The sequence below is a fragment of the Mytilus californianus genome, unplaced genomic scaffold (genome assembly GCF_021869535.1).
Source record: "Mytilus californianus isolate M0D057914Y unplaced genomic scaffold, xbMytCali1.0.p SCAF_9, whole genome shotgun sequence".
In the NCBI taxonomy this organism is placed as follows: domain Eukaryota; kingdom Metazoa; phylum Mollusca; class Bivalvia; order Mytilida; family Mytilidae; genus Mytilus; species Mytilus californianus.
This window is the reverse complement of record NW_026262745.1, coordinates 55,510,734-55,536,455: the sequence shown is the minus strand read 5'-3', so window position 1 is coordinate 55,536,455 and position 25,722 is coordinate 55,510,734. Positions and strand designations below refer to the sequence as shown.

Below are 25,722 nucleotides of genomic sequence, written 5' to 3'. Positions count from 1 at the left end.
GTATTAAATCTATTTTGTCAATAAATTTTGGCGAAGAATATGAAATATTAAGACCGAGGACAGTAATCGTACAAGAGATTTAGATCAACATGACAACATCATTTCGAATTTTTTATTACATACATGTGAAAAAGGGTAAATGTAGAACTTTAAGATGGAAGGGTCTAGGGATCTTTGTTGAAAACCTACCTAGGCTTAGATCAAAGGTAAAAAGTCCTGCGCAAAAATACAAAACAAATCTAGGAGTGAACGCCTCTAGAGAAAAATCGGTTTTTAATTTGAAAATATCGTCGGATCTGAGATAAAACCGTTGCCCCCAACCCCTAAAATTCAAATGATCACTAGTCTTCTTCACCTTAAATGATTATTTTTGTTTATATTCTAGCTAAGCTGGCATACTCAAGAAAATAAATAAAGGGAAAATTTTAAATAAATATTTGAAAAAAAACATGCAGGTAATTTAAAAAAGATATTCTGTAATGTACTAATGTTTTTTTTTCATGACCTTTCTTATCCTTTTTGTATAATATGTTTTTGTTATCGTACAAATATTAGTATGAAAAATATAATTTATTTTGATTTTCTTGTTTATTGTTTTCGTTGAGCTTTTATGGCATGTTGTTAATATTTTCTTCTGTTTTTATATTTCCCACTTGTTCTTTTTATTTTAGGCATGTAATTTAAAAAAAAAATGTAACTTTTAATAACTATGTGACTATCAGTTTTGTTGGTGCTGTAGCATTCATACTTTCAACAAGAATACACAAAACTCTGTTATTTAACGATAGATCGAGTGCATCGTTCTATTTCTGTAACTGAAATAAAAAATAATAAATAGCGGTGTTAACGACATATATATCCAAGAAAGCATAACACATGCCGTCTTATCTTACTGTAAGGAGTGGTTTATAAAAATTATTATTGAAAACTATCGAATAAATGTGGGGATGAATGAAGAAATTGAAATGTCGTTAACGACATCTTATCTCTTTACTCGTTTTTATTGATATAGTTATTTTTTCATTAAAGTTGCTTTATACTTATGCATGTATAAACATGAATCAGTATGTATGAATACAAATGTTATGGTTAACGAGTTTTTGTATTAGACCTTTCTTACTACCTTTGTTTATGAGGTGACAAAATTTCATTTCTCTGTGACTTTCAAAATTCCTTTTTTTTTCGTTATTCGTCCATAAAATAGGATAGGATAATATTACTCTACTTTGTTTGAACTTTCAGAACTAGCTAAAACCATGTGGACTGCTGATATATTAGTCTTGCTTGGCCTATAAATCAACGCAAATCTTTTGCAGTCATTCCTGCAAATAATGTACTCAGCGACTTTAAACGGACTATCCTTAAATTCATAGCTGTGACTTATAGTTTACTCAGATTTTGATCTTAATACCAACATTAAATAACTTTTTATGATCTTCGTCACTATCAACGGTGTGTTCCCTGACAGTATACTTAGTCTATAGATGATCTTTCATATAGAGCCCTGTTGGTCTCATGCAGATATAGAGTTGTGGTTTTGAAAGTCAAGCGCGTTTAACCACAACAATAAAATGCAAGGTTTCAAAATGAATATGAAATTGTTTACTGCTGTCTTTGAACACATTGCAATATCGACAGAAATTTGTTACTGAACAAAAATCACTGCTCCTTAACGATAAGTTCAAAGAGTTTCGTCCAGTCGTAAGATGTTGAGAAAGCTTTTTTACATTAGAGGTTTCTCAACATCTTACGAACGAGCAAAAATCGCCCTAACTTGACGTAACTTGCCGTAACGAGAAAAAAGGGCGCATTCATTTATTTAATATTGGTCTATCGGTTGTGCACTTCCCTTAGAAATTTCTTTTACATAAAAATATACATGCAGGTTCTTTATTAAAACCATTTTGAGTTGAAGACATATAACACATGTATTATATTGACTTGATGTATAAAATATATAATATACGATTCAATCAACACAGTAGTAAATCTATGAAGAAGAATATGAAATATTTAGACAAAGGACAGTAATCGTACAAGAGATTTTGATAAACATGACAACATCATGTCGAATTTTTTTTGTACATACATGAGTAAATAAAGAACTTTTGGATGAGAGGGCTATGCATCTTTTTGAAACTTATCTAGGCTCAGATCAAAGGTAAAAAGTCCTGCGCAAAAATTAGGTAAAACAAATCTAAAAGAGAACGCCTCTAGGAAAAAATGTGGAGATGAATGAAGAAACTAAAATGTCTTAAACGACATCTTATCTCTTTACCCGTTTTTATCAATATAATTTGTTTATCAAAATTCCTTTACACTTAAACATGTATTAACCTCGATTAGTAAATATGAAAACAAGTGTTATGGTTAACGAGTTTTTGTATTAGACCTTTCTTACTACCTTTGTTTATGAAGTGACAAAATTTCATTTCTCAGTGACTTTCAAAATTCATTTTTTGTTATTCTTCCACAAATTGGGATTGGATAAGATTACTCTTCTTTGTTTGAACTTTCAGAACTAGCTAATGACTTGTTCACTGCTGATATATTAGTCTTGCTTGGCCTATTTGAATCCACGAAAAACCTTTGCAACCATTCTTGCATAAAATGTAGTTAACAACTTTAAACGGACCATCTTTAAATTCATAGCTGTGACTTATAGTTTACTCAGAATTTGATCTTAATACCAACATAAAATACCTTTTTATGATCTACCTCACAATTACAGCACATTAACCTGAGTGTGTAGTTAAAGTTAGTATCGTTGGTTAGCTTGCTTGCTTGCTTGCTAGCTGAACCATGAAAATCATAATTAGCTCAGGTAAAATCTTCCTTTGGTCAATGATATTTGGTATGCAATTGTATTAGCATTGGCACATCTCATTACCATGAAAATTATTTGGCCCCGCCCCCTCATTCAAGGTTTATTGACTTTGAAACTTTGCTTAGTTTGCATGTATATGTTTGTGATTAGGTCAGTTTGTGGGGAACCACTAGTGGTATGTCAATGATATTTGGTATGCAGTTGTATAAGCATTGGCATATATCTCATTTCCATGAAGGTTATTTGGCCCCGTTCATGGTCTATTGACTTTGGAACTTTTGCTTAGTTTTCATGTATTAGTTTGTGATTAGGTCAGTTTAAGATGAACCTCTAATGTTAAGTCAATGATATTCGGTATGCAAATGTATTGGCATTTGCAAGTTTCATTTCCATGGAGATTATATAATCCGACCTCCTAATTATGGTTCATTGACTTTGAAACTTTTACATAGTTTACAAGTTAATGTTTGTGTTTAGGTTTGGTTAAAGGGAACGACTTATGAAAAGTCAATGGTATTTGGTTTGCAGTTGTATTAGCATTGGCACATCTCATTTCCATGGAGATTGTTTAGCCTTGTACCTTCAGTCATGGTTCATTGACTTTGAATATTTGCATAACTTACATGTTGAAGTATTGCTATTTTAATTTAAACATTTGCATTATCAAAAAAACAATTAGGCGAGACATATCTCTGTGTTAACAGTTTATTAAAGTGAAGCGTGCTGGGGATGTAAAGTCTAGCGCTGTAGATTTAATGTCAAGCGATGGAGTGTTAAAGTGCTTTATTTTAGGAGACGGCATTTACCAAACACTCCTCCTCTAATCGTTCCATATAAGGCCGCCGAGATTTTTTAGGGCAGATGTAAGGGGAAAAAGGCACATCAGAAAATTTAACAGACTGCACAAGAGCAGACGTATGTACGTAGAACATGTAATAAAAGTATTAAAAACATTTAGTGTCATTGGTTCGTTGAACCGTCACCCAAGATGGCAATTTTCTTGTGTTGTAGAACTTTGTGCTGGGTTATCAAAAAGACATTATATATAATAAATGAAACATACTAAAGTTTTGTCATCCTAATCACTTTTCAATACTTTATCAAATGATAATCTCGTCGTGATATGCATTGAGTACTTGCCACTGAGCGTTAAACATCCAACAATCAATAAATCAAAGGCACACCAGATGCGAGGATTTTTTTTAAAACGACATAACAAAAACAATGTTCTTTTTAATGGATAAGGGAGATAACTCAAACGCATATACGACATATATCTATGTAAACAAACGTAACTCAACGTAAGCTTCCTCAACATTCAACAACACAAAATGAATTGGAACACTAATTGTAATTAATGTTTAACCACAACTATAAAACGCAAGTTTGTCTAAAGAATACCAAATTGCTTTCTGTTGTCTTTAAACACACTGCAGTATCGGTAGAAATTTGTTACCGAACAACAACATTCTTTAATATTTTTTTTAAAGAAAATCATTTACATTATCAAAATCTTCATAATGTACCGATATTGAATATTTGACTTCCCAGACACTAATTCGCCAATATTTTCTCGTATGCAGTGACCTTAACTACAACACCTCTCGTTATAACTTCTGCCATCGCACAGCGCAAGTGCGAGCGAAAAAAATGATGAAAGAATAAACAAACGTGCTTTTGAAGGTAAACAGTAATAACAGATTCTTAAAAAAACAAATTCAATACAGCAAATTGTTTAACAATTGTTAAGGAAAAAATAAATTACCAATTTGGAAAGCATGGAAAATATAAAAAAAAAACAAATGTCATGTTTCTTTCAATTCACTTATCTGTTACGTTTTTAACTTGCTCTGTTTTCATTGTTTATCAATGTCACGATCCGGTAAACTTCGGAAACAAACTCGAATGTTAACTAGCTAGCGATCAACAATCACTGAATAAATATTATTTGTCGATAATACGTTATAGATGTGTAATAAATATTAAAAAACGTGCATGCAAGACTTTGTTTAATATATATGTATGCATTGGTTCAATGATTTCGATAACATTAAAATTGCAAGGCTCTCGTTTCATATGACTTTAATGAAATCATTCAAGTATGATACTCTATATTAACTATAGAACACATTAGATATAGTGTCCGGTTGGGATCGTGGTTTTTCGAGTGCTTTGAACGGTTTTTTTTCGAGTATGACCGCTTTTTTTCGAGTGAATATGATCGAAATAGTAAACAAACAGACTTCATTTCTAATAAAACGTGAAAAAAGTAGCAAGAACCTTATATACAAAGATCATAGAAGGTAAATTAGTATTTTTGATAAAAAGATGTTATCAACCCTACATCAATTTTTTTTTTAAATGTTTAATTTAACCTTACAATCCTTTATACCAAAATATAGATTAAAGCCATTTTCATACACATACCAATGCAAGTGTCAATGGAAATGTGCACATGGGATCTATATCTTAGATATACAGACAGTTTACAAAAATTCTTGTGTTTGCATTGAAAAGGACATTTTGGAGAGTAAATTCATTTTTATATGTCCGTATTTTTTCGAGTGTGTTCTTGTTTTATCGAGTGAAACAAAGATCCTATTGCTTAAAAATGTAATATGTTGATGCATTAACGTTTAAAAATTCAATGAAAAGGTTAAAATAAAGTACTTTTTAAGCACGAAACAATGCATTAAAGTAGTTTGATAATGCTGTATTAACATGTACATTTCATAAAAAGTCATCGTTCATTTGCACTCAGAAATTTTCATGTTAGTGTACCGATATGGATTTGATACAGTAAACATTTCGTGATGTAAGCAATCTTAATGTAAGCTCAGACATGTTGGACTGAGACGTACGTACACATAGTGTGTACGGGTATGTACGGGTAAATGTGTTTTTTTACAGAAGATATATCCTTTATGTTTCATTTATCATTTGTCTTGATGGAAATATTATCTGTCTTAGTGTAATCAGGAGTGTACAGAGTTCAAACCGGGAGGCACAGCCAAAGATCGTATGCATTTTCAACACCGGTGTAAAATTCCGTACACCCCTGATTGCACCAAGATAACGAATGTATTTCTTATTTAGCGTTCTTTACTCTTTTTATTCCTGGGAATAAAATTGAAAAAAAAAATCTTATGACGAACTTTTTTCAACACTGACGTTGCTGTGCATTGTCAAATATTATCTATTTATGTTTTTAGTTATTTTTGAAAAATTTACAAATTCTATTATTTGGGAAATATTGGAGAATTTTTTTTTCTTAAATTTAATTTTTATTTAATTTAATCTTCTTTTAATCATTGTTTTTTCCAAAATTTAAATTTTCATAATTTTGGCATAGATTTTATTTTTTGGAAAATTTGGCATATTTTTTTTATCCCCTGGTGAACTGGGGTGGGGTGTTATTTCTGCCGGGTAATTAACCAATCCGATTGCAAGATTCTTGCTTCATAAGAAATAATGTTTTATCGAATGATCGGATATAGAAATGGAAATCAAGAACAATGTTCAATTGCTCCTATTGTGATTAAGAGTCCGATAAACGTATGCTAATAAAAAAGTATGCTTGATCACACAGTAATAAAGCACCAGCTTCATTTCCATCAGAAATTAAAAGAATAAAAATTGTCAATGTATATTTGTAAGGAGAACGCATATCATATACACATTTATTCTTTTTTTTTAATATTATTTCAAAAGGATCGTATTGAAGCCTACATATTATTTATTTCGTTGTTTATTAAATACATTGGACAAGTCCCCGAGTTTATCATCAGTTTAGTGGTCAGTAATCGGTATTGACATGATTTATAACAAACCTTTCTAAATTTTTAACCTTAAAAGAGGGACAGGGGAATAAGATATGTTCACTTAAAACAAATCTCACAAAACATGTTTAACCCCGCCGCATTTTTGCGCCTATTCCAAGTCAGGAGCCTCTGGCCTTTGTTAGTCTTGTATGTTTTTTTTTTAAATTTTAGTTCATTTATATATTTCGGAGTTTAATGTGACGATCATTTTCACTGAACTAGTACAAATTTTGGTTTAGGGGCCAGCTGAAGCCCGCCTCCGAATGCTCATTTGTTTTTTTTTCTCTTTGGTCGGCTTGTTTTCTCTTTGAGACATTCTCCATTTCCATTCTCAATTTAACTTAAGTCCTCTTCCGACCGACCCTTGCCAAAGTGCGACGTCCGTTTGGCTGTGTGGGATGTTCAAGTACGCAGCCACGTCTGGTCAGAATCGACATGTAGAGAGAGTGCTACGCTCATTGCACGTTAAGAAATCTTGCAACAGCTCTTTAAAGGGTCCGTGAGTGGACTGTTGCAAGGCAAACTTTTTATTTTCAGTGGCAGTTTAAATTTCCCGACCTTTATCCCGAACTTCCTCTGCTACAGGACCTACTTATTGGATTTGTTGTTAATTTGTTCTCGTCTTTATCATGTATGTCACATTTGCTACTGGACGTTACCATCAATCAATCATTTAGAATTTTCCGTTTATTGTAAATATCATAAAGAGGCTAAGATTTCAACTCAATCGGGCAAAGTTGACCTTAGATGGATTTGGCTATTTTTTTAGGTCCTTCTTGTCGTATAGCATAAAATTATTGTTGTTTCCATTTATTATTAGATATTACATTCAATTCAAATGTTATTGTAATTATTCAATAAACATGTTATTGTAATTATTTTCGAAATCCGGATATGGTGTAAAATAAATTAGCACCTCATGTTGTGATTTACCATCTTTGCCGCAAGTTTATTTTTTCTACTTGGTATTAAATTTATTTATTGTTACACCTTGTGATCAATTTATTAGGCAATCGTCAATGGCAGTCAGCAGGGTTTAAGAACATCAGTTGTTCAACCTCTAAGTCAAATGTGTTTTGTTAAAATATATTTTTTCACTCTTTTGGTCTTTTGGAAAATGTTGTTTGTGCTGTATTAAGACCCCTCTACAACGAAATTTGTTACATGCTCACGCATAAAAATTGCGGTTTTTATCCAACGCAATCATAGGTTTGAACGTTGTTTTCAATTTAGACTCGTTTATATTTATTTCGTTTGGGCTTGTATTATATTTTCCCTCCGGTTTATATAATCCGTTCATCCTATTTTGACTCCTAAAAATTCAAGAGTCTATCCTAAATTGAGGTAAATTAAATGGCCTTACAAATACTTTTCGATCCCTAATATCACTGAAGAGACACTAATTGTCGAAATCCGGATATGGTGTAAGATAAATTAGCACCTCATGTTGTGGTTTACCATCTTTGCCGCAAGTTTATTTATTCTACTAGGTATTAAATTAATATAGAGATCCATTTTGTTACACCTTGTGATCAATTTATTTGGCAATCGTCAATGGCAGTCAGCAGAGTTTAAGAACATCAGTTGTTCAACCTGTTAGTCAAATGTGTTTTGTTAAAATATATTTTTTCACTCTTTAGGAATTTTGGAAAATGTTGTTTGTGCTGTATTTAGACCACTCTACAACGAAATTTGTTACATGTACACGTATAAAAATTGCGGTTTTTATCCAACGCAATCATAGGTTCGAACGTTGTTTTCAATTTAGACTCGTTTATATTTATTTCGTTTGGGCTTGTATTATATTTTGCCTCCGGTTTATATAATCCGTTCATCCTATTTTGACTCTTTAAAATTCAAGAGTCTATCCTAAATTGAGGTAAATTAAATGGCCTTACAAATACTTTTCGATCCCTAATATCACTGAAGAGACACTAATTGTCGAAATCCGGATATGGTGTAAGATAAATTAGCACCTCATGTTGTGGTTTACCATCTTTGCCGCAAGTTTATTTATTCTACTAGGTATTAAATTAATATAGAGATCCATTTTGTTACACCTTGTGATCAATTTATTTGGCAATCGTCAATGGCAGTCAGCAGAGTTTAAGAACATCAGTTGTTCAACCTGTTAGTCAAATGTGTTTTGTTAAAATATATTTTTTCACTCTTTAGGAATTTTGGAAAATGTTGTTTGTGCTGTATTTAGACCACTCTACAACGAAATTTGTTACATGTACACGTATAAAAATTGCGGTTTTTATCCAACGCAATCATAGGTTCGAACGTTGTTTTCAATTTAGACTCGTTTATATTTATTTCGTTTGGGCTTGTATTATATTTTGCCTCCGGTTTATATAATCCGTTCATCCTATTTTGACTCTTTAAAATTCAAGAGTCTATCCTAAATTGAGGTAAATTAAATGGCCTTCCAAATACTTTTCGATCCCTTACATCACTGAAGAGACATTAATTGTCGAAATCCGGATATGGTGTAAAATAAATTAGCACCTCATGTTGTGGTTTACCATATTTGCCGCTAGTTTATTTTTTCTACTTGGTATTAAATTTATATAGAGATCCATTTTGTTACACCTTGTGATCAATTTATTTGGCAATCGTCAATGGCAGTCAGCAGGGTTTAAGAACATCAGTTGTTCAACCTGTTAGTCAAATGCGTTTTGTTAAAATATATTTTTTCACTCTTTTGGTCTTTTGGAAAATGTTGTTTGTGCTGTATTTAGGCCCCTCTACAACGAAATTTGTTACATGCACACGTATTAAAATTGCGGTTTTTATCCAACGCAATCATAGGTTTTATCGTTGTTTTCAATTTAGACTCGTTTATATTTATTTCGTTTGGGCTTGTATTATATTTTCCCTCCGGTTTATATAATCCGTTCATCCTGTTTTGACTCCTCAAAATTCAAGAGTCCATCCTAAATTGAGGTAAATTAAATGGCCTTACAAATACTTTTCGATCCCTAATATCACTGAAGAGACACTAATTGTCGAAATCCGGATATGGTGTAAGATAAATTAGCACCTCATGATGTGGTTAATCATCTTTGCCGCAAGTTTATTTATTCTACTTGGTATTAAATTTATATAGAGATCCATTTTGTTACACCTTGTGATCAATTTATTTGGCAATCGTCAATGGCAGTCAGCAGGGTTTAAGAACATCAGTTATTCAATTGTTAGTCAAATGCGTTTTGTTAAAATATATTTTTTCACTCTTTTGGAATTTTGGAAAATGTTGTTTGTGCTGTATTTAGACCACTCTACAACGAAATTTGTTACATGCACGCGTATAAAAATTGCGGTTTTTATCCAACGCAATCATAGGTATGAACGTTGTTTTCAATTTAGATCGTTTATATTTATTTCGTTTGGGCTTGTGTTATATTTTTCCTCCGGTTTATATAATCCGTTCATCCTATTTTGACTCTTTAAAAATCAAGAGTCTATCCTTCATTGATGTGAATTAAATGGCCTTCCAAATACTTTTCGATCCCTAACATCACTGAAGAGACATTAATTGTCGAAATCCGGATATGGTGTACAAAAACCTTTGCACCTTTTGTTTGCGGTATACCATCTTTTCCGCAAGTTTATTGTTTTCTTTTTAGTATTAAATTTATAATTAGGATCCATTTATTACTTCGGTAATCCGTTTATTTGGCAATTGCCAATGGCAGTCAGCAGGGTTTAAGAACATGTGTTGTTCGACCTGTAAGTCAAATGCGTTTTGTTAAAATATACTTTTTCACTTTTTTGGTCTTTTGGAAAATGTTGTTTGTGCTGTATTTAGACCCCTCTAACAAGAAATTTGTTTTGCATGCACACGTATAAAAATTGCGGTTTTTATCCAATGCAATCATAGGTTTGAACGTTGTTTTCAGTTTAGACTTGTTTATATTTTTTCGTTTGGGCTTGTATTATATTTGCCTTCGGGTTTATATGATCCGTTCATCCTTTTTTGACTCCTCAAAATTCAAGAGTCTATCCTAAATTGAGGTAAATTGTATGGCTTTCCAAACACCGTTTCGATTCCTAACATCACTGAAGAGACATTAATTGTCGAAATTCGGATATGGTGTACAAAAACCTTTGCACCTTTTGTTTGCGGTATACCATCTTTTCCGCAAGTTTATTGTTTTCTGTTTAGTATTAAATTTATAATTAAGATCCATTTATTACATCGGTGATCCGTTTATTTGTCAATTGTAAATCGCAGTCAGCAGGGTTTAAGAACATTTGTTGTTCGACCTGTTAGTCAAATGCGTTTTGTTAAAATATACTTTTTTTTACTTTTTTGGTCTTTTGGAAAGTGTTGTTTGACTCCTCAAAATTCAAGAGTCTATCCTAAATTGAGAAGGTAAACAGAATAATATACTTTTTCACTTTTTTGGTCTTTTGGAAAATGTTGTTTGTGCTGTATTTAGACCCCTCTAACAAGAAATTCGTTTGTATGCACACGTATAAAAATTGCGGTTTTTATCCAACGCAATCATAGGTTTGAACGTTGTTTTAAATTTAGACTTGTTTATATTTTTTCGTTTGGGCTTGTATTATATTTGCCTTCGGGTTTATATGATCCGTTCATCCTATTTTGAGTCCTCAAAATTCAAGAGTCTATCCTAAATTGAGGTAAATTGTATGGCTTTCCAAATACCGTTTCGATTCCTAACATCACTGAAGAGACATTAATTGTCGAAATCCGGATAAGGTGTACAAAAACCTTTGCACCTTTTGTTTGCGGCATATCATCTTTTCCGCAAGTTTATTGTTTTCTGTTTAGTATTAAATTTATAATTAAGATCCATTTATTAAATCGGTGATCCGTTTATTTGGCAATCGCCAATGGCAGTCAGCAGGGTTTAAGAACATTTGTTGTTCGACCTGTTAGTCAAATGGGTTTTGTTAAAATATACTTTTTCACTTTTTTGGTCTTTTGGAAAATGTTGTTTGTGCTGTATTTAGACCCCTCTAACAAGAAATTTGTTTTGCATGCACACGTATGAGAACTGCGGTTTTTATCCAACGCAATCATAGGTTTGAACGTTGTTTTCAATTTAGACTTGTTTATATATATATATATATATATATATTATTTATTTATTTTGTTTTGTTTTTGTTTTTTTTTTTTTTGGGGGGGGGGGGGGCGCTCTTTTAGTAGAATATTTGGATTTATGTTGACTTTTTGTGATCTTTTACTCCTTTTCCTTTGTTTTCTTGATCCTATGTTTTTCCGTTACTGTAATGTATATCAATCATAAAATAATATTGACTGTAAAAATAAAGTAGCATGCAATTAAATTAAAAAGATTATAAGTCCCTGTACTCGGTTCTCAAGACCTTTTTAAAAAGGACCTATTGATTTCTTATATATAGTAATACTGCAAGGTTATGGTAAAATGCTTTCAGAACAGAAAGTTATCATGAAATTGAAAATGGTTAAATATTTGATCAACATAGTAATATGTTTTTGTGACTTATTAGGAATATATGATATTGTCCTTCGCTACATTACAGTTACAAACCTGAAATTTTTACGCCAAAAAATGTCCTATTTCTTATTCACATTTTCCTTGAAAAAAACCGGACCATTTGTTGAAAAATCCGAACGTTTTAAATGTTGCTCTCAAACATAACACGGACAATATAGAACACTATATTTTAAGTAAACAACTAGGAAATTCTGCGTCGTTTGTGTTCAAAACATGTATTTAATTCATAATAAGATAAACAGTCACGAATAATACTATTATACTCGCAAAATAGCAGTAAATCGATCTGATCTTATGTTAATTCACTCAAAAAAACACGATCTCCGCCGGACACTTTACCTACCGTGGTTTCTCTCTATCTATTACAAATTTCAATATAATAGACAAAACATGAATTAAAAAAAAAAAATAGCCAGAAAGGAAAATTACTCCTAAAAGCGGTAATCTTACAATTTTGACGATCATATGTTAAGATATTTTGTACATTCATCTCCTTCCCCCTGGGGTATTATATTTTACCTCTCGAACGTCCCTAAATTCCTATATCGCACGAAAATTGAAGTTGAACACGTGTCGTTGTGCATACAGTGTAATGGTCCTTGATAGGCAAACGTTGGGGCAAAACGCCATAGAAGTTCCTTGACGCTTTGATTAGATTATATAATTATGTCAAAATAAAGGATCCCTTAAACGAGTCTTTTAAAAGTATGATTCGTGAAGCGTACGTATCTTTCGTCAAATTGATAGAAAGCTCTATTATTCAATCATGACTGACTATAAATACACAGTCATGACCACACTTTTCATAAATTGTCTTTCAAAGTTATGTAATTCCACCGGGGGAGGGGGTCTCATCAACATGGGATTGTGGGTACAGTTGTGCAGCTGGGAATAAAAAAACACCCCCATTCATATATTAAATAATTGTGAAATCCCTACCTATTTATATATTTCACAGCGAAATCATAACCCATTCACATATTTATCAGCTCATCAGCAGATGTGGAAATTTTAATGACAAAGAGTTTGGGAAATTCATTGAAGATCGTTGCACAACAAACTGAAAAATTATGACCCATAGATATATCACAATTGGTCAATTACTACCTATTGATATATTTCCTCGGTAAAATTGCAACCCATTCATATATTTGACGTATCAAAAAAGGGACCCATTCAAGCGGCTCATATGTATATACCTTCATATAGGAAGAGACCCCCCCCCCCCCCCCCCCCGTGTGTAATTCACAAAAAGATCAGGGATATCACGGTAGGTATAGTGTCCGGCGGAGATCGTGTTTTTTCTAGTGAAACGGTGCACTTTTTCGAGTGTAGATCAGGTTTTTTCGAGTGAAATTACATGCGATCTGATCGATTTACTGCTATTTCTCGAGTATAATAAAATAGTTTTATTTGTGACTGTTCATCTTATTCTGCATGCTATACATGTTTTGAACACAAACGACGCAGAATTTTCTTGTAGTTCACTTACAATATCGTGATTTATATTGTCCATGTTTTTTTCGAGAGCAACATTTAAAACGTCCAGGTTTTTCAACAAATGGTTCGGTTTTTTTTTTTTAAATGTGAATAAGAAAGAAGACATTCTTTGGCTTAAAAACTTTTTCTAGTTTGTAACTGTAATTTAGCGAAGGACAATATCATATATTTTGAATAAGTTACAAAAACAGATTACTATGTTGATCAAATTTAACCATTTTCAATTTAATTATAGCTTTCTGTCCGAATTTTGTTTCATAACCTAGCAGTATTGATAGATGATTGTATACCCTTCATGATTTCTTATATATCTACGATATAAAGAAGAGAGCAATGGGTCCTTTTTAAACGATCTTAAGAACCGAGTACAGGGAATCATAATCTTTTCAATTTTTTTACAGTAAATATTATTTTATGATTGATATATATTACAGTGAATAAAAAACATAGGAGCAAGAAAACTAAGGGAAAGGAGTAAACAATCAGAAAAATTCGATATAAGCCCAAATATTCTACTAAAAGAGCAACCCTCCCCCCCCCCCCCTCGCCCCCAATAAAAATTAATAAATTACAATAACATTTGAATTGAATGGAATATTTAATACAAATTCAAAACAACACTTTACAATTTTATGCTTTATGACCAAAAGGACCTAAAACAGCCAAATTCAGCTGAGGTCAACTTTGCCTGATGGAGTTGATACCTGAATATTTTTAAATATAAAAAACGGACAATTCAAAATGATTCATTTTTACTTGTTTAACGTCCAGTGGCAAATGTGTCATGCTAGTTCAGGACGAGAACAAATTAACAATAAATCCAAAAAGTAGGTTCTGTAACAGAGGACGTTCGGGATAAAGGTCGTGAAATTAAGACTGCCACAGAAAATGAGAGTATATTGGATATGAACAGAAATTTTGCATTGCAACAAGCCACCTACGGACCCTTCAAAGAGCTGAAGCAAGGGTTCTTAACGTGCAATGAGCGTAACACTCTCTCTAAATGCCCCATTTTGACCGGACGTGGCTACGTACTTGAACATCCCACACAGCCAAACGAACTTCCCACTTTGGCAAGGGTCGGTCGGAAGAAGACTCAAGTGACATATTTCTATTTCCCTGTCTCCCTAAGATATGTTTGAGGTAAATAATTTTAGAAAGGTTTGTTATAAATCATGTCAATACCAAAGTACCGACTACTGAGCCGATGATAAACTCGGGGAATTGTCTAATGTATTCAGTAAACATCGAAATAAATACTCTGTAAGCTTCAATGCGATCCTTTTGATATAATAATAAAAAAGAGAATAAATGTGTATATAATATGCGTTGAATTCACAAATATACACTGACAATTTTTTAGCTATGCTGGTGCTTCATTACTGTGTGACCAAGCAGAGCATACACATGATCAGACTCCTCTTCACAGTAGGAGCAATTGAACATTGTTCCTGGTTTCCATTTCTAGAGCGATAAAATATTATTTTTTATGAAGCAAGAATCTTGCAATCTGATTGGCTAAATACCCGGGTGTAAATAACACCCACCCTAGTTCCCCAGGAGATAAAAAAATATGCCAAAATTTTCAAAAAATATTTTTTTTAAAGTGTCTGTATATCTACGTATCAAGATTCCATATGCACATTTGCGATGACATTTGCATTGGTATGTGTATAAAAATGGCTTTAATCTATATTTTGGAATAAAGCATTGTTAGGCTAAATTAAATGATTCTAAAACAAAACAATTTAGTGTTGATAGTATCTTTTTATCAAAAATACTAATTTACCTTCTATGACCTTGTATATAAGGTTCTAGAATATTTTTTCACGTTGTACCAGAAAGGAAGTCTGTTTGTTTACATGTTCGATCATATTCACTCGAAAAAATGTGATCACACTCGAAAAAACCCGATCAAATCACTCGAAAAACCACGATCTCAGCCGGACACTATACCTACCGTGGATATGTAGGGCAGCTTGCATTTTACAACCTCTCCCCGCTTCAGCTAATAATATATTATTATGGTGTTGTTCCCATAAGGTGTACAATGCGTAGTTTTCTGACGTTTCATAATAAAAAATAAAACGAAATACAATGGTTATTCTTCGCAAACCATAATATAAGTATATTTTCCTATTAAAATGTTGATCTTTTCACTTGAACCCCCTTGATAGAGCCTAAAACATTTGTTACGCAATGTAATATAAACCAAATCAATAAATTCCGACTTGTCACCGGTAAACAAGCTACCAATCATGGTTGTATTTTATTTTGTGTAAGGTAAGATTTTTCATTTAAGAGTGTTACACATACCGATATTTGCTCGCAAAAAATAAATATTTAAAACTAAATTTTGTTCAGAGTATGTGATTGTGTGTCTGTAATGTCAATGAACCAAAACAAAATTAAAAACATAAAAAACCGGGGGATTTGGGGACTGATACAAATATATCATATTAAAGCGTTGTAATCTGTTTAAAACGAAAGTATTTTTTATTAATTCAACAATTGATCATCATAGTAATAAGTATTATAAGACTTAGTCAATCTTCTTATGTTCTTTCGTGTGTTTAGGAGAAATGTATACATGTAAGTACTGTTGGTAAATACGAGGATGTGACAATGATTTAATTTTATCATTTAAGGTTCTGGATAGGGTTTACCGAATAGAGAAAAAAGGGCAAAGTATTAACTTCTTCTAGTATCCACGGTAGGTAAAGTGTCCGGCTGGGATCGTGATTTTTCGAGTGATTTGATCGGGTTTTTTTCGAGTGTGACCACTATTTTTCGAGTGAATATGATCGAACATGTAAACAAACAGACTTCCTTTCTCGTAAAACGTGAAAAAAGATGCTAGAACCTTATGAACAAGATCATAGAAGGTAAATTAGTATTTTTGATAAAAAGATATTATCAACCCTAAATTATTTTGTCTCAGTATTTTGTTCTAAAAACGTTTAATATAGCCTTACAATGTTTTATTCCAAAATATAGATTAAAGCCATTTTTATACACATACGTGTACCAATGCAAATTTCAACGGAAATGTGTACATGGAATCTATGTATACTTGGATATATAGACACTTTACAAAAATTCTTGTTTCTGCATTGAAAAGGACATTTTGGAGAGTAAATTCATTTTTATATGTCCGTGTTTTTTTCGAGAGCAGTCCGTGTTTTTTCGAGTGTGTCCTTGTTTTATCGAGTAAAAAAAAATCCTATGGCTTAAAATGTGATATGTCAGTTCATTGACGTTGAAAAAACAATGAAAAGGTTCAAAAAAAGTATTTTTCAAAGCACAAAACAATGCATTAAACCAGTTTGATAATGCTGTATCAACACGTACATTTCATAAAAAGTCATCGTTCATTTGCATTCAGAAATCTTAGTGTACCAATATGGATTTCATACAGTAAATATTTAGTGAGGTAAACAATCTTTGTGAGAGCTCAGACATGTTGGACTGGGACGTACGTACATATAGTGTGTAAAGCGGGTAAATGTGTTTTTTTACAAAAAATATATCCTTAATGTTTCAATTACTATTCGTCTTGATGGAAATATTAGCTATCTCGGTGTAATCAGGAGTGTACAGAATTTTACACTGGTGGTGAAAATATTTACACCCTGAGGCGTAGCCTTTTCAACACCGGTGTACAATTCCGTACACCCCTGACTGCACCGAGATAACGAATTTATATCTTATTTACACCCGGGTAATTAATTAATCAGATTGCAAGATTCTTGCTTCATAAGAAATAATGATTTATCGTTCTAGAAATGGAAATCAAGAACAATGTTCAATTACTCCTACTGTGAAGAGGAGTCTGATCAAGCGTATGCTATGCTTGGTCACACAGTAATAAAGCACCAGCACAGCTAAACAATTGACAATGCGAAATAGCAATTAATTGACATGATCGCATGTTTAATCACTCGAAAAAAAAGCCGATCTACACTCGAAAAAAGTGTACCGATTCACTCGAAAAAACACGATATCCGCCGGACACTATACCTACCGTGAGTATGCAATTTATTGATTTAACCGTGACCAGGAAGTTTGTACAGAATTTAAAGAGATTATGATTATAGTATTTTTGGATCCTTTTAACCTTGTTGAGATACAAAAATAGATAAAGGAGAATGTTTGTTTATTTACACGACTAGTACACTCATGTTTTACTGGCTCATGGAAAAAAAATTGGTTCGCAGACAATAACTTTAGTGTAAGTGTATGGATGTGTAAGAAATTTTAGTACAAGATTTCATACCACAAAAGGAGGATTGGGATTGATTTTGGAGTTTATTGTCTTAGCTGTTTTGTAATTTGGAGCCAGAAAGGGACCAAAAACAATTATTTGTCTGGTTCACAGACAATAACTTGAGTATAAGAGATATTTCTTTTCTCACAAGGTTCCACAACACAATAGGAAGGTTTGGATTAATTTTGGTGGTTATTGTCATAGTTTTTAAGAAATTAGGGGCCAAAAAAAGTCTAAAAACAAGCATTTTTCATGTTTCAGGACAATAATTGGTGTATAAGAGTATAGATTTCTATGAAATTTTACCACAAGGTTCCATACTTTAAAAGGAAAGTTTTGAATGATTTTTGGAGGGTCATGGTTCATACCGTTTAATAATTAGGGGTCGAAGAGGGGCTGAAAACAACTATTTTTCTGGTTTGCAGTTAATAACTTGATTATAAGTGTATGGATCTCTATTCAATTTTAACACAAGGTTCCATACCACAATAGGAAGGTTGGGGTTTATTTTAGGGGTTATTATAGTAGCTGTGTAGGAATAAGGGGCCAAAAAGGGCCTAACAAAAACAATCATTTGTCTTGTTAACAGACAGTAACTTTTCTGAAAGAGTATAACTGTATAAATCTGTATTGAATTTAAGCACAAGGTTCCATTCGACAATAGGAAGGTTGGGATTTATTTTGGGGGTTATTGTTGTAGCTGCTTAGTAATTAAGGACCAAAAAGGGGGTCAAAAACAAGCATTCTTCATATTTCAGGACACTAATTTGTGTATTAGAGTATGGATTTCTATGAAATTTTACTACAAGGTTCCATACTTCAAAAGGAAAGTTTGAATTGATGTCAGGGGTCATGGTCCAAACTGTTTAATAATAAAAGGGCTGAAAAGGGACCAAAAGACTTGGATATTCTGATTTCTGGACAATAACTTGAGTATAAGTCTATTTTTTACTATTTGATTGTGCCACAAGGGTTATAGCATAGAATAAAGTTTGGGAATGATTTTAGGGGTTATGACCCTATTGGTTTAGTTAAAAGGTGCCAAATCCAATGCTTTGTAGAAATTGCTTATTTTTTTTAGCAATTTCAATGGGGTTTATTTAAAAAGTCTTGAATTCTTGGGAGTCTTTAATATGCTGAATCTAATTGGGTACTGTAAATTAAGAAATTATTGTGTGCATTTATTATTGCAATTTTTGAAAAAATTAACAAAAATGTGAGTTTAATTATTGCGATTTTAAGAAAAACAACAAATTATAGATAATATATGTATTTGATATCAGAATGCGAGTTTTTATTATTGCGATACTCAAGTAGTCGCATTATTCGCATTAATAAAAACCTTGCAATAATTTCTGAATTTACAGTATCTAGAATTTGGATTTAAGGGTCTGTTTTTGAAATGATCCATATTAAGGTCCAAAGGGTCCAAAATTAAACTTTGTTTGATTTCTTTAAAAATTGAATTATTGGTGTTCCTTGATATGCTGAATCTAATTGTGTATTTAGATTTTTTAATTGTGATGTCAGTCTTCAAATTGTCAACATTAAGGTCCAAAGGGTCCAAAATGCAACTTTTTTTTATTAAAAAAAATTTGAATTCTTGGAGTTCTTTAATATGCTGATTCTAAGCGTGTATTTAGATTTTTGATTTTGGGCATGGTCGGTCGAGGTTAAGGTCAAAAGGGTCCAAATTTAAACTTTGTTTGATTTAAAAAAAAAAAACAAGAATGGTTGGGGTTCTTTGATATGCTGAATCCAAGCGTGAATTTAGATTTTTGATTTTGGGCACAGTATTCAAGATGGTCCAAATTGGGGTCCAAAATTGAACATTGTTTGATTTAATCAAAAAAAAAAAATGTTTTGTGTTATTTGATATGGTCAATCCAACAGTATTTTAGATTTTTTTATTTTGTGCTTGGTTTTCAAAGTTGGTCCAAATTTGGGTCCAAAATTAAACTGTGTTTGATTTCAACATAACTTGAATATATACAGCATGTGTACAGGGTTCTTTGAAATGCTGAATCTAAACCTGTATTTAAATTTTGGTATTTTTGAGCCCAGTTTTCAAGCTGGTCCAAATCAGGGTCCAAAATTAAACTTTGTTTGCTTTCAACAAAAATTGAATTTATGGGTTCTTTGACATGCTGAATCCAACCATGTATTTAGATTTTGGATTTTGGGCTCCGTTATCAAATTGGTCCACATTGAGGTTCAAAGAATCCTAAATTAAACTTTTGTTTGATTTTATCAAAAATTGATTTCTTGGGGTTCTTTGATATATGCTGATTCTAAACATGTACTTAAATTTTGGATATTGGACCATAATAGGTAAATGTCCAATTTCAAATTTTCAGTTCTTTGACCACATTAATTTTGTGTCACAAACCTATGCTGTGTCAAATATAGAATCACAATCCAAAATAAGCTGTTTAAAGCTTAAATGCTGTGTCCATACTTGCCCCAACTGTTAAGGGTTCGATCTCTGTGGTCGTATTAAGATGCGCACAGCGGAGCATTGAAAATTTTTATCTAAATTGCAGATATTTATTTCATATCACGAAATCAATAGGAGGGACAATTTACCGTGTCATCTTGAATTACAGTAATATAAGTTTAAAAGGTTTTATGTCACGTTTTGTTAGGAAATAAAATCTAGATTACCTTACATTATTAGCACTAGCAAATACAATATTTATCATATTTGCTATGGAGTAAGGACGTGATGATCAATACAGTGTTTTTAACTTGTTTAAATGTCTAGTCTCTTGTATATCATATGACAATAATGACGATGATTATCATCGTTTTTCACACCAAAATGGTTGACATGGGTAGATACATGTACATTTGTTAGACAGGTCATGCATTATCTACTCCCATCCGATAATGATATCAATCCGTTTGGCTGTGCTAGACGTATGAGGGGAAAAGGAACATGGGAGTGAGTGGGGGAAGCGACAGTCCGGGGGACCGCGGGGGAATCAGGAATTAGGAGCAGAAACAGGGGATGAGGGGGAGTTAAAATAGGGATATTCTGGGGAAATGTTTTTGACTTATTTTCGTCTGGGAGGAAGGAAGAGGGAAATGGGAGTAGGGAGGGTTGCATTGGGAGTAGTGGTGGAGGGAAATGGTAGTTTTGGGGTAGGGAAGTGGAATCAGTGACCCCCTATTAACACCCTCAGTATATAAATGAGTAACCACGTTTGAACAGAATGCCTCGTGTAGTGCTCCACGTTTTCTGCTTTCGATGTTTTCAGGTGACCTGTTGCAGGCAAAGTATCTGCCTCAATTGCATTTAACCTCTTCTCCAGTAAAAATTGAATGGTCTTCGTCAAGGTCAATTGACAGTCCAAATTTTACTGCATTACTCCCCCCGGCTGACCACCACCTTGCAGGTCCTACCTATTGTATTAACGGGTAATTTGTTCTCCTACTGAACATTCATGAAATATTTTCACTTGACTTAAAGTAAACAACAATCAATCAATCATAACTATACGGTATTAAAGTACATTATAACAAGTAAATTTCACAAATGCATTAAAGATTACTAGCATAAAAAATTAAAAGGGAATAATATAAAAATCTTGTTAATTCTATTTTACCGATTTGTCCACATTGAATACTAGTCGTGAGATGTTTGATTGATTTGGGATTTCCATGACAGTTATTGCATGCAAAAAATTAAAGGAGATGCTAACTTTGTCGATGCACCCAAGACTTGATCCGTCAACATGACCGCTGTTGCTCAAAATAGAACATAAGCGTAAATTGCAGTGTTTTACTTATATCTTAAAAACTAAAACACTGATATTTATTCCATATAGGAGTTATTTCCACTAAAAAAAACGATATTGACCAATGTGTTGAGTCTCTGTCTTTCTCTGTAATGTAATACCCAAATTAGCTGACAATATGTTTCTTTTATTTTCAGCATTCAGAATGGATTTACAACGCTTCAAATTTGACATACATGTCTACAGTTTTTTCTTGGTGTGTAGATTTTTTGTATTATAGAAGAACAATTATTTATTAAACAGAAGTGCTTTCAATAAGTGGTCAACGTTGCAATGTGTATATTTAAGTTTGACAGACGTGCCACTGACCATGTCCTCTTTTTTATGATTCGCTGTGAACTATATCAAAAGTGGGTAGTTTGAGTTAAATTCGATGGGCATACATTTGACAACTGATGATCTTCGAACGATTTTTCTTATAATTTGATCGTTTATATTTATCAAGAAAACAAACAAGGTAGAGAAACTAGCTAACTTTACGAGATGAACAAACACATTGATATCTATAATAAATTACAATATCAATAATACTGTTTTTAATTTGTTCTGTTACAGGCACTTTTCTGATTAAGAATTTATCGCGAACGTACCAACTTAAAAAATGAAATCTTCATATTTCAGAAGTCTTTAATTTTATAACTGGGTTGCTTAGTTAAGTCTAATTAGAGAGGCGCTAATATCATTTCGTAAGTAAGTTAATTGTTCAAAAATTATAAGTAAAATAAAATTTTATCCTGGTTCTAAAAAAAATATTGTCTTGTCTTGAATACACTTAAATGCACTCAACAAAAATAGATACATGTATTTGAAGATAGGTAATGTGTTACTGCAAAAAACGATGCACGGGAACATCGAAATATCACCTTTTTGCTACATGAAAAAGTTTCAAGGATTTCAAATGTATTTGAAATTGGAATAAATCGTAAATGTATTTTTTTCCATCTTTAAACATATGTAAAATGGATGTAAATAAAACACACCAGAATGTGTACTCGTCTTTGTACACAATATATGCCAACTTATACATAAGTGTAAACATATTGTATTAAAGATTTTGTTATGCGTATAGCTACACGAGTAGATAAATGCTAAATATACGAGTAATTAAAAAATTGGAAAACAAAAGCTACAACTACATTTATTTTAATACATTATTTTTCAGGTTATATCCTTATTAAAGATATCTGATGCGGTTTTTAGATTTCATTGTCCTGTTCAGGCACACTGGAAACATAGAGCAGAAACATTTTGTGATGTTGGCAAGAGTTACTTTTGCTTGTATGACATAAATGAAAAGAATTCTACTGAATTTTGTAGAGATACAGAAGATTTTGATGCACCAGGTAATACAGTCTCTCATCTTCTAAATATGCACAATTTCCAATACCATGTATGTAATATATTACTCTAAATATTGACAACATGAATTCTTCTTCTTCTTCTTTTTTGTATTATCAGTGGCTTTGATTACTGCTATTAGTTTTAAGGCTTCACTGGGCTAGTGTGGTAACGTACTCTCCAAACGCGCTGGAGGTCAAGGGTTCGATCCTCTGTCGGGTAAAACCAAAGACTTGGTAAAATTAGTATTGCTGTTTTTTTTCAGCTTAGGACATAACATTTAGAATTAAGAGCAAAAGACTTAACCGACTCGGAATCAAAACAATTTTTTGTCTGTATTTGTGTTTTACAGAAACAAGTATTACAGAGATAAAAGGTAAATGACAATTCTAGTGATCAGCAAAGGAGATCTTAAAAGAAGTCAATGAATTGACTTGTAAGATGACTTTGCCAGAAGTTACTGCACAGGCACATGTCATTTGAAAAAAATGACCCATATACTTTAATATAACACAAGATACTTGTACCTAATCGTATATTTGAGAAATGTCAATCGATCACGAACTTCTGTAATATTTCGATTTTGCGGTTCTCTGTCCAACTGAAACTTGTAATCTCGTAAATCTGCATTAAATTTTCTACAAAATGGTATATTACAAGCCTATTTCTATTTTCGGAATCATTCGTAATAGGTCTTCCAAGTCTGCCAACCATAAGTATTTCGTCTTCTAACAACCCAATATGGCAATGTTAATCTAACATTGAATGATTAATTATAAATATCAGTTTGGTATCTTTCTGTTTATTTACGTATGACGCAGTTTTTTTTACCTAGGTTTTTGACCAATCCACTAAATGAGTAACAATGCATGATGGACTACTACGTGTTTACGATCAACCGAGAACAAGTTCTATATACTGAAATACAATACATTTTTTCATGCATTGCTGGATAAACATTTTGTTTTGTTTTTCATTTTTTGTATCCACATTTATAGTCCGTGATATAAAGTATTCGTTCCATGCTCAGATTAACGAAGAGTTGTTTCTATGCGAAGAAACGAGTGTTTGGATTACCCGAAATATAGCCATTAAATATGATTGAGGATTACACGAAGATTCCAGATATTCGTCCACAAAACAGCAACGAAACAACAGTGTTATGATATTTTACCTTCTTTTATGATTAAAAAGTCATTTAAATCGAGGAAGGGTATGTGTTTATTAATTTGTCTTAAAGAAACAAACACGTGTATTCATCAATCGGGGCCATTTATTTAGTATACCCGACTATACGGTATGGGTTTTTCTCATTGTTGATGGCCAGATGGTTGCCTATAATTGCTTACATCCACTTTATTTGAACTTTGGTGGATAGTTGTCTCATTGGCAATCATACCACATCTCTTTATTTTTATATACAAACACTTTTCAGAAAGATTGGTTTTCCATTATCTTGAATAGAGATATTACTATAGAATACTGTGAAATATTTTTATATTTAGATCCGAACATGTATTAAATCTATATCATCTTATCATATTTCATAAAAACTGCCCAAGACATTTCTTAATTCTTGTCTGACAATGTTAAAAAAATCTATAAGTATTGTTTGTCATATTTCAGTTTTTTGGACTTTTTTTTCTATTTCAACTGCTCCCTTTGTTCTGAAGGTAATGAAGCAATATTTTCCTGAATCATTGCAAGCAGCTGTAGTTTCGTTTTGTTTTCGTATTTGCAAAGTTTGTTTTCTTTTGTATTTTTTTATATTCTTAATGGACTCGGATATTTGCCAATCTTAATACTACATGTAGTAAAATCATTTATGATGCTATCTATGTTTACGTGCGACAAGGACGTGAACTTTGATATATGTATTGTGAAAATTGCAGCGTTGGGTCTAAACCTTTTATATTTCATTTATTGAATACAAAATATGTATTTAAATTGATAACAAATGAAAATCCATAATGGCCCTGTTCGTTCAGAAGTGACTGGCTCATTCATAATGGCTAGGTGTAAGTCTGTAATAGCCTGGTGTGGCTTTTACTGATAAAGGTGCAGTTTTACTTATAATACACCTTATTATATATTGGTTAATAATGCTAAATAATATAAGTCAAACCATCACATACTAAACACTATTACAACGACAAATACACTTTCTCTTCTCGTTTTGTATATAAATTAGGCCGTTGTTTTTTTAGTTTGAATTGTTCTACACTAGTCATTTTTTGGTTCCTTCATAGCTTATTTTTCAGCGTTGAAGGTCGTCCTGTAACCTATGATTGCTTACTTTACTAGATAGTGTCTTCGATGGAGAGATGTCTCATTTGGTACTTATACCTCATCTCCTTATTTCTACATACAAAGCACGTTTTAAAAAAACTAAACGGGTACCATGGCACCCACTATGATCCGGAAGATTTAAACGATTGAAGATATTGCACATATTAAGTCAATAGGACAGCAGCCGAACGATAAAAATACCTCTTAGGTATATTTTGGGATAGCATTGGCAACAGACGGACTTTATCGATGGACAAAAGTAGAAAAAAAAGCAGCAATGTTTTTGAAATGGCATTATACAGGATACGAAAAATCAAATAGCACATATATAGATAGACGTTGTAACCCATTCCATCAAACCGTTTTG

General features: G+C 32.3%; 1 protein-coding gene across 1 annotated transcript in view; it reads left to right on the top strand.

Moving 5' to 3' along the window:
• The first annotated feature begins 15,896 nt into the window (after positions 1-15,896).
• The window catches only part of LOC127714489 (uncharacterized), a 36,040-nt gene continuing 26,214 nt past the window's right edge, over positions 15,897-25,722 (top strand). Inside the window, exons 1-3 of the mRNA XM_052220544.1 lie at positions 15,897-15,944; positions 21,866-21,924; positions 22,891-23,071. Coding sequence (XP_052076504.1) covers positions 21,874-21,924; positions 22,891-23,071 — 232 coding nt within the window. The 5' untranslated portion in view covers positions 15,897-15,944; positions 21,866-21,873. The remainder of the gene's footprint in view (positions 15,945-21,865; positions 21,925-22,890; positions 23,072-25,722) is intronic.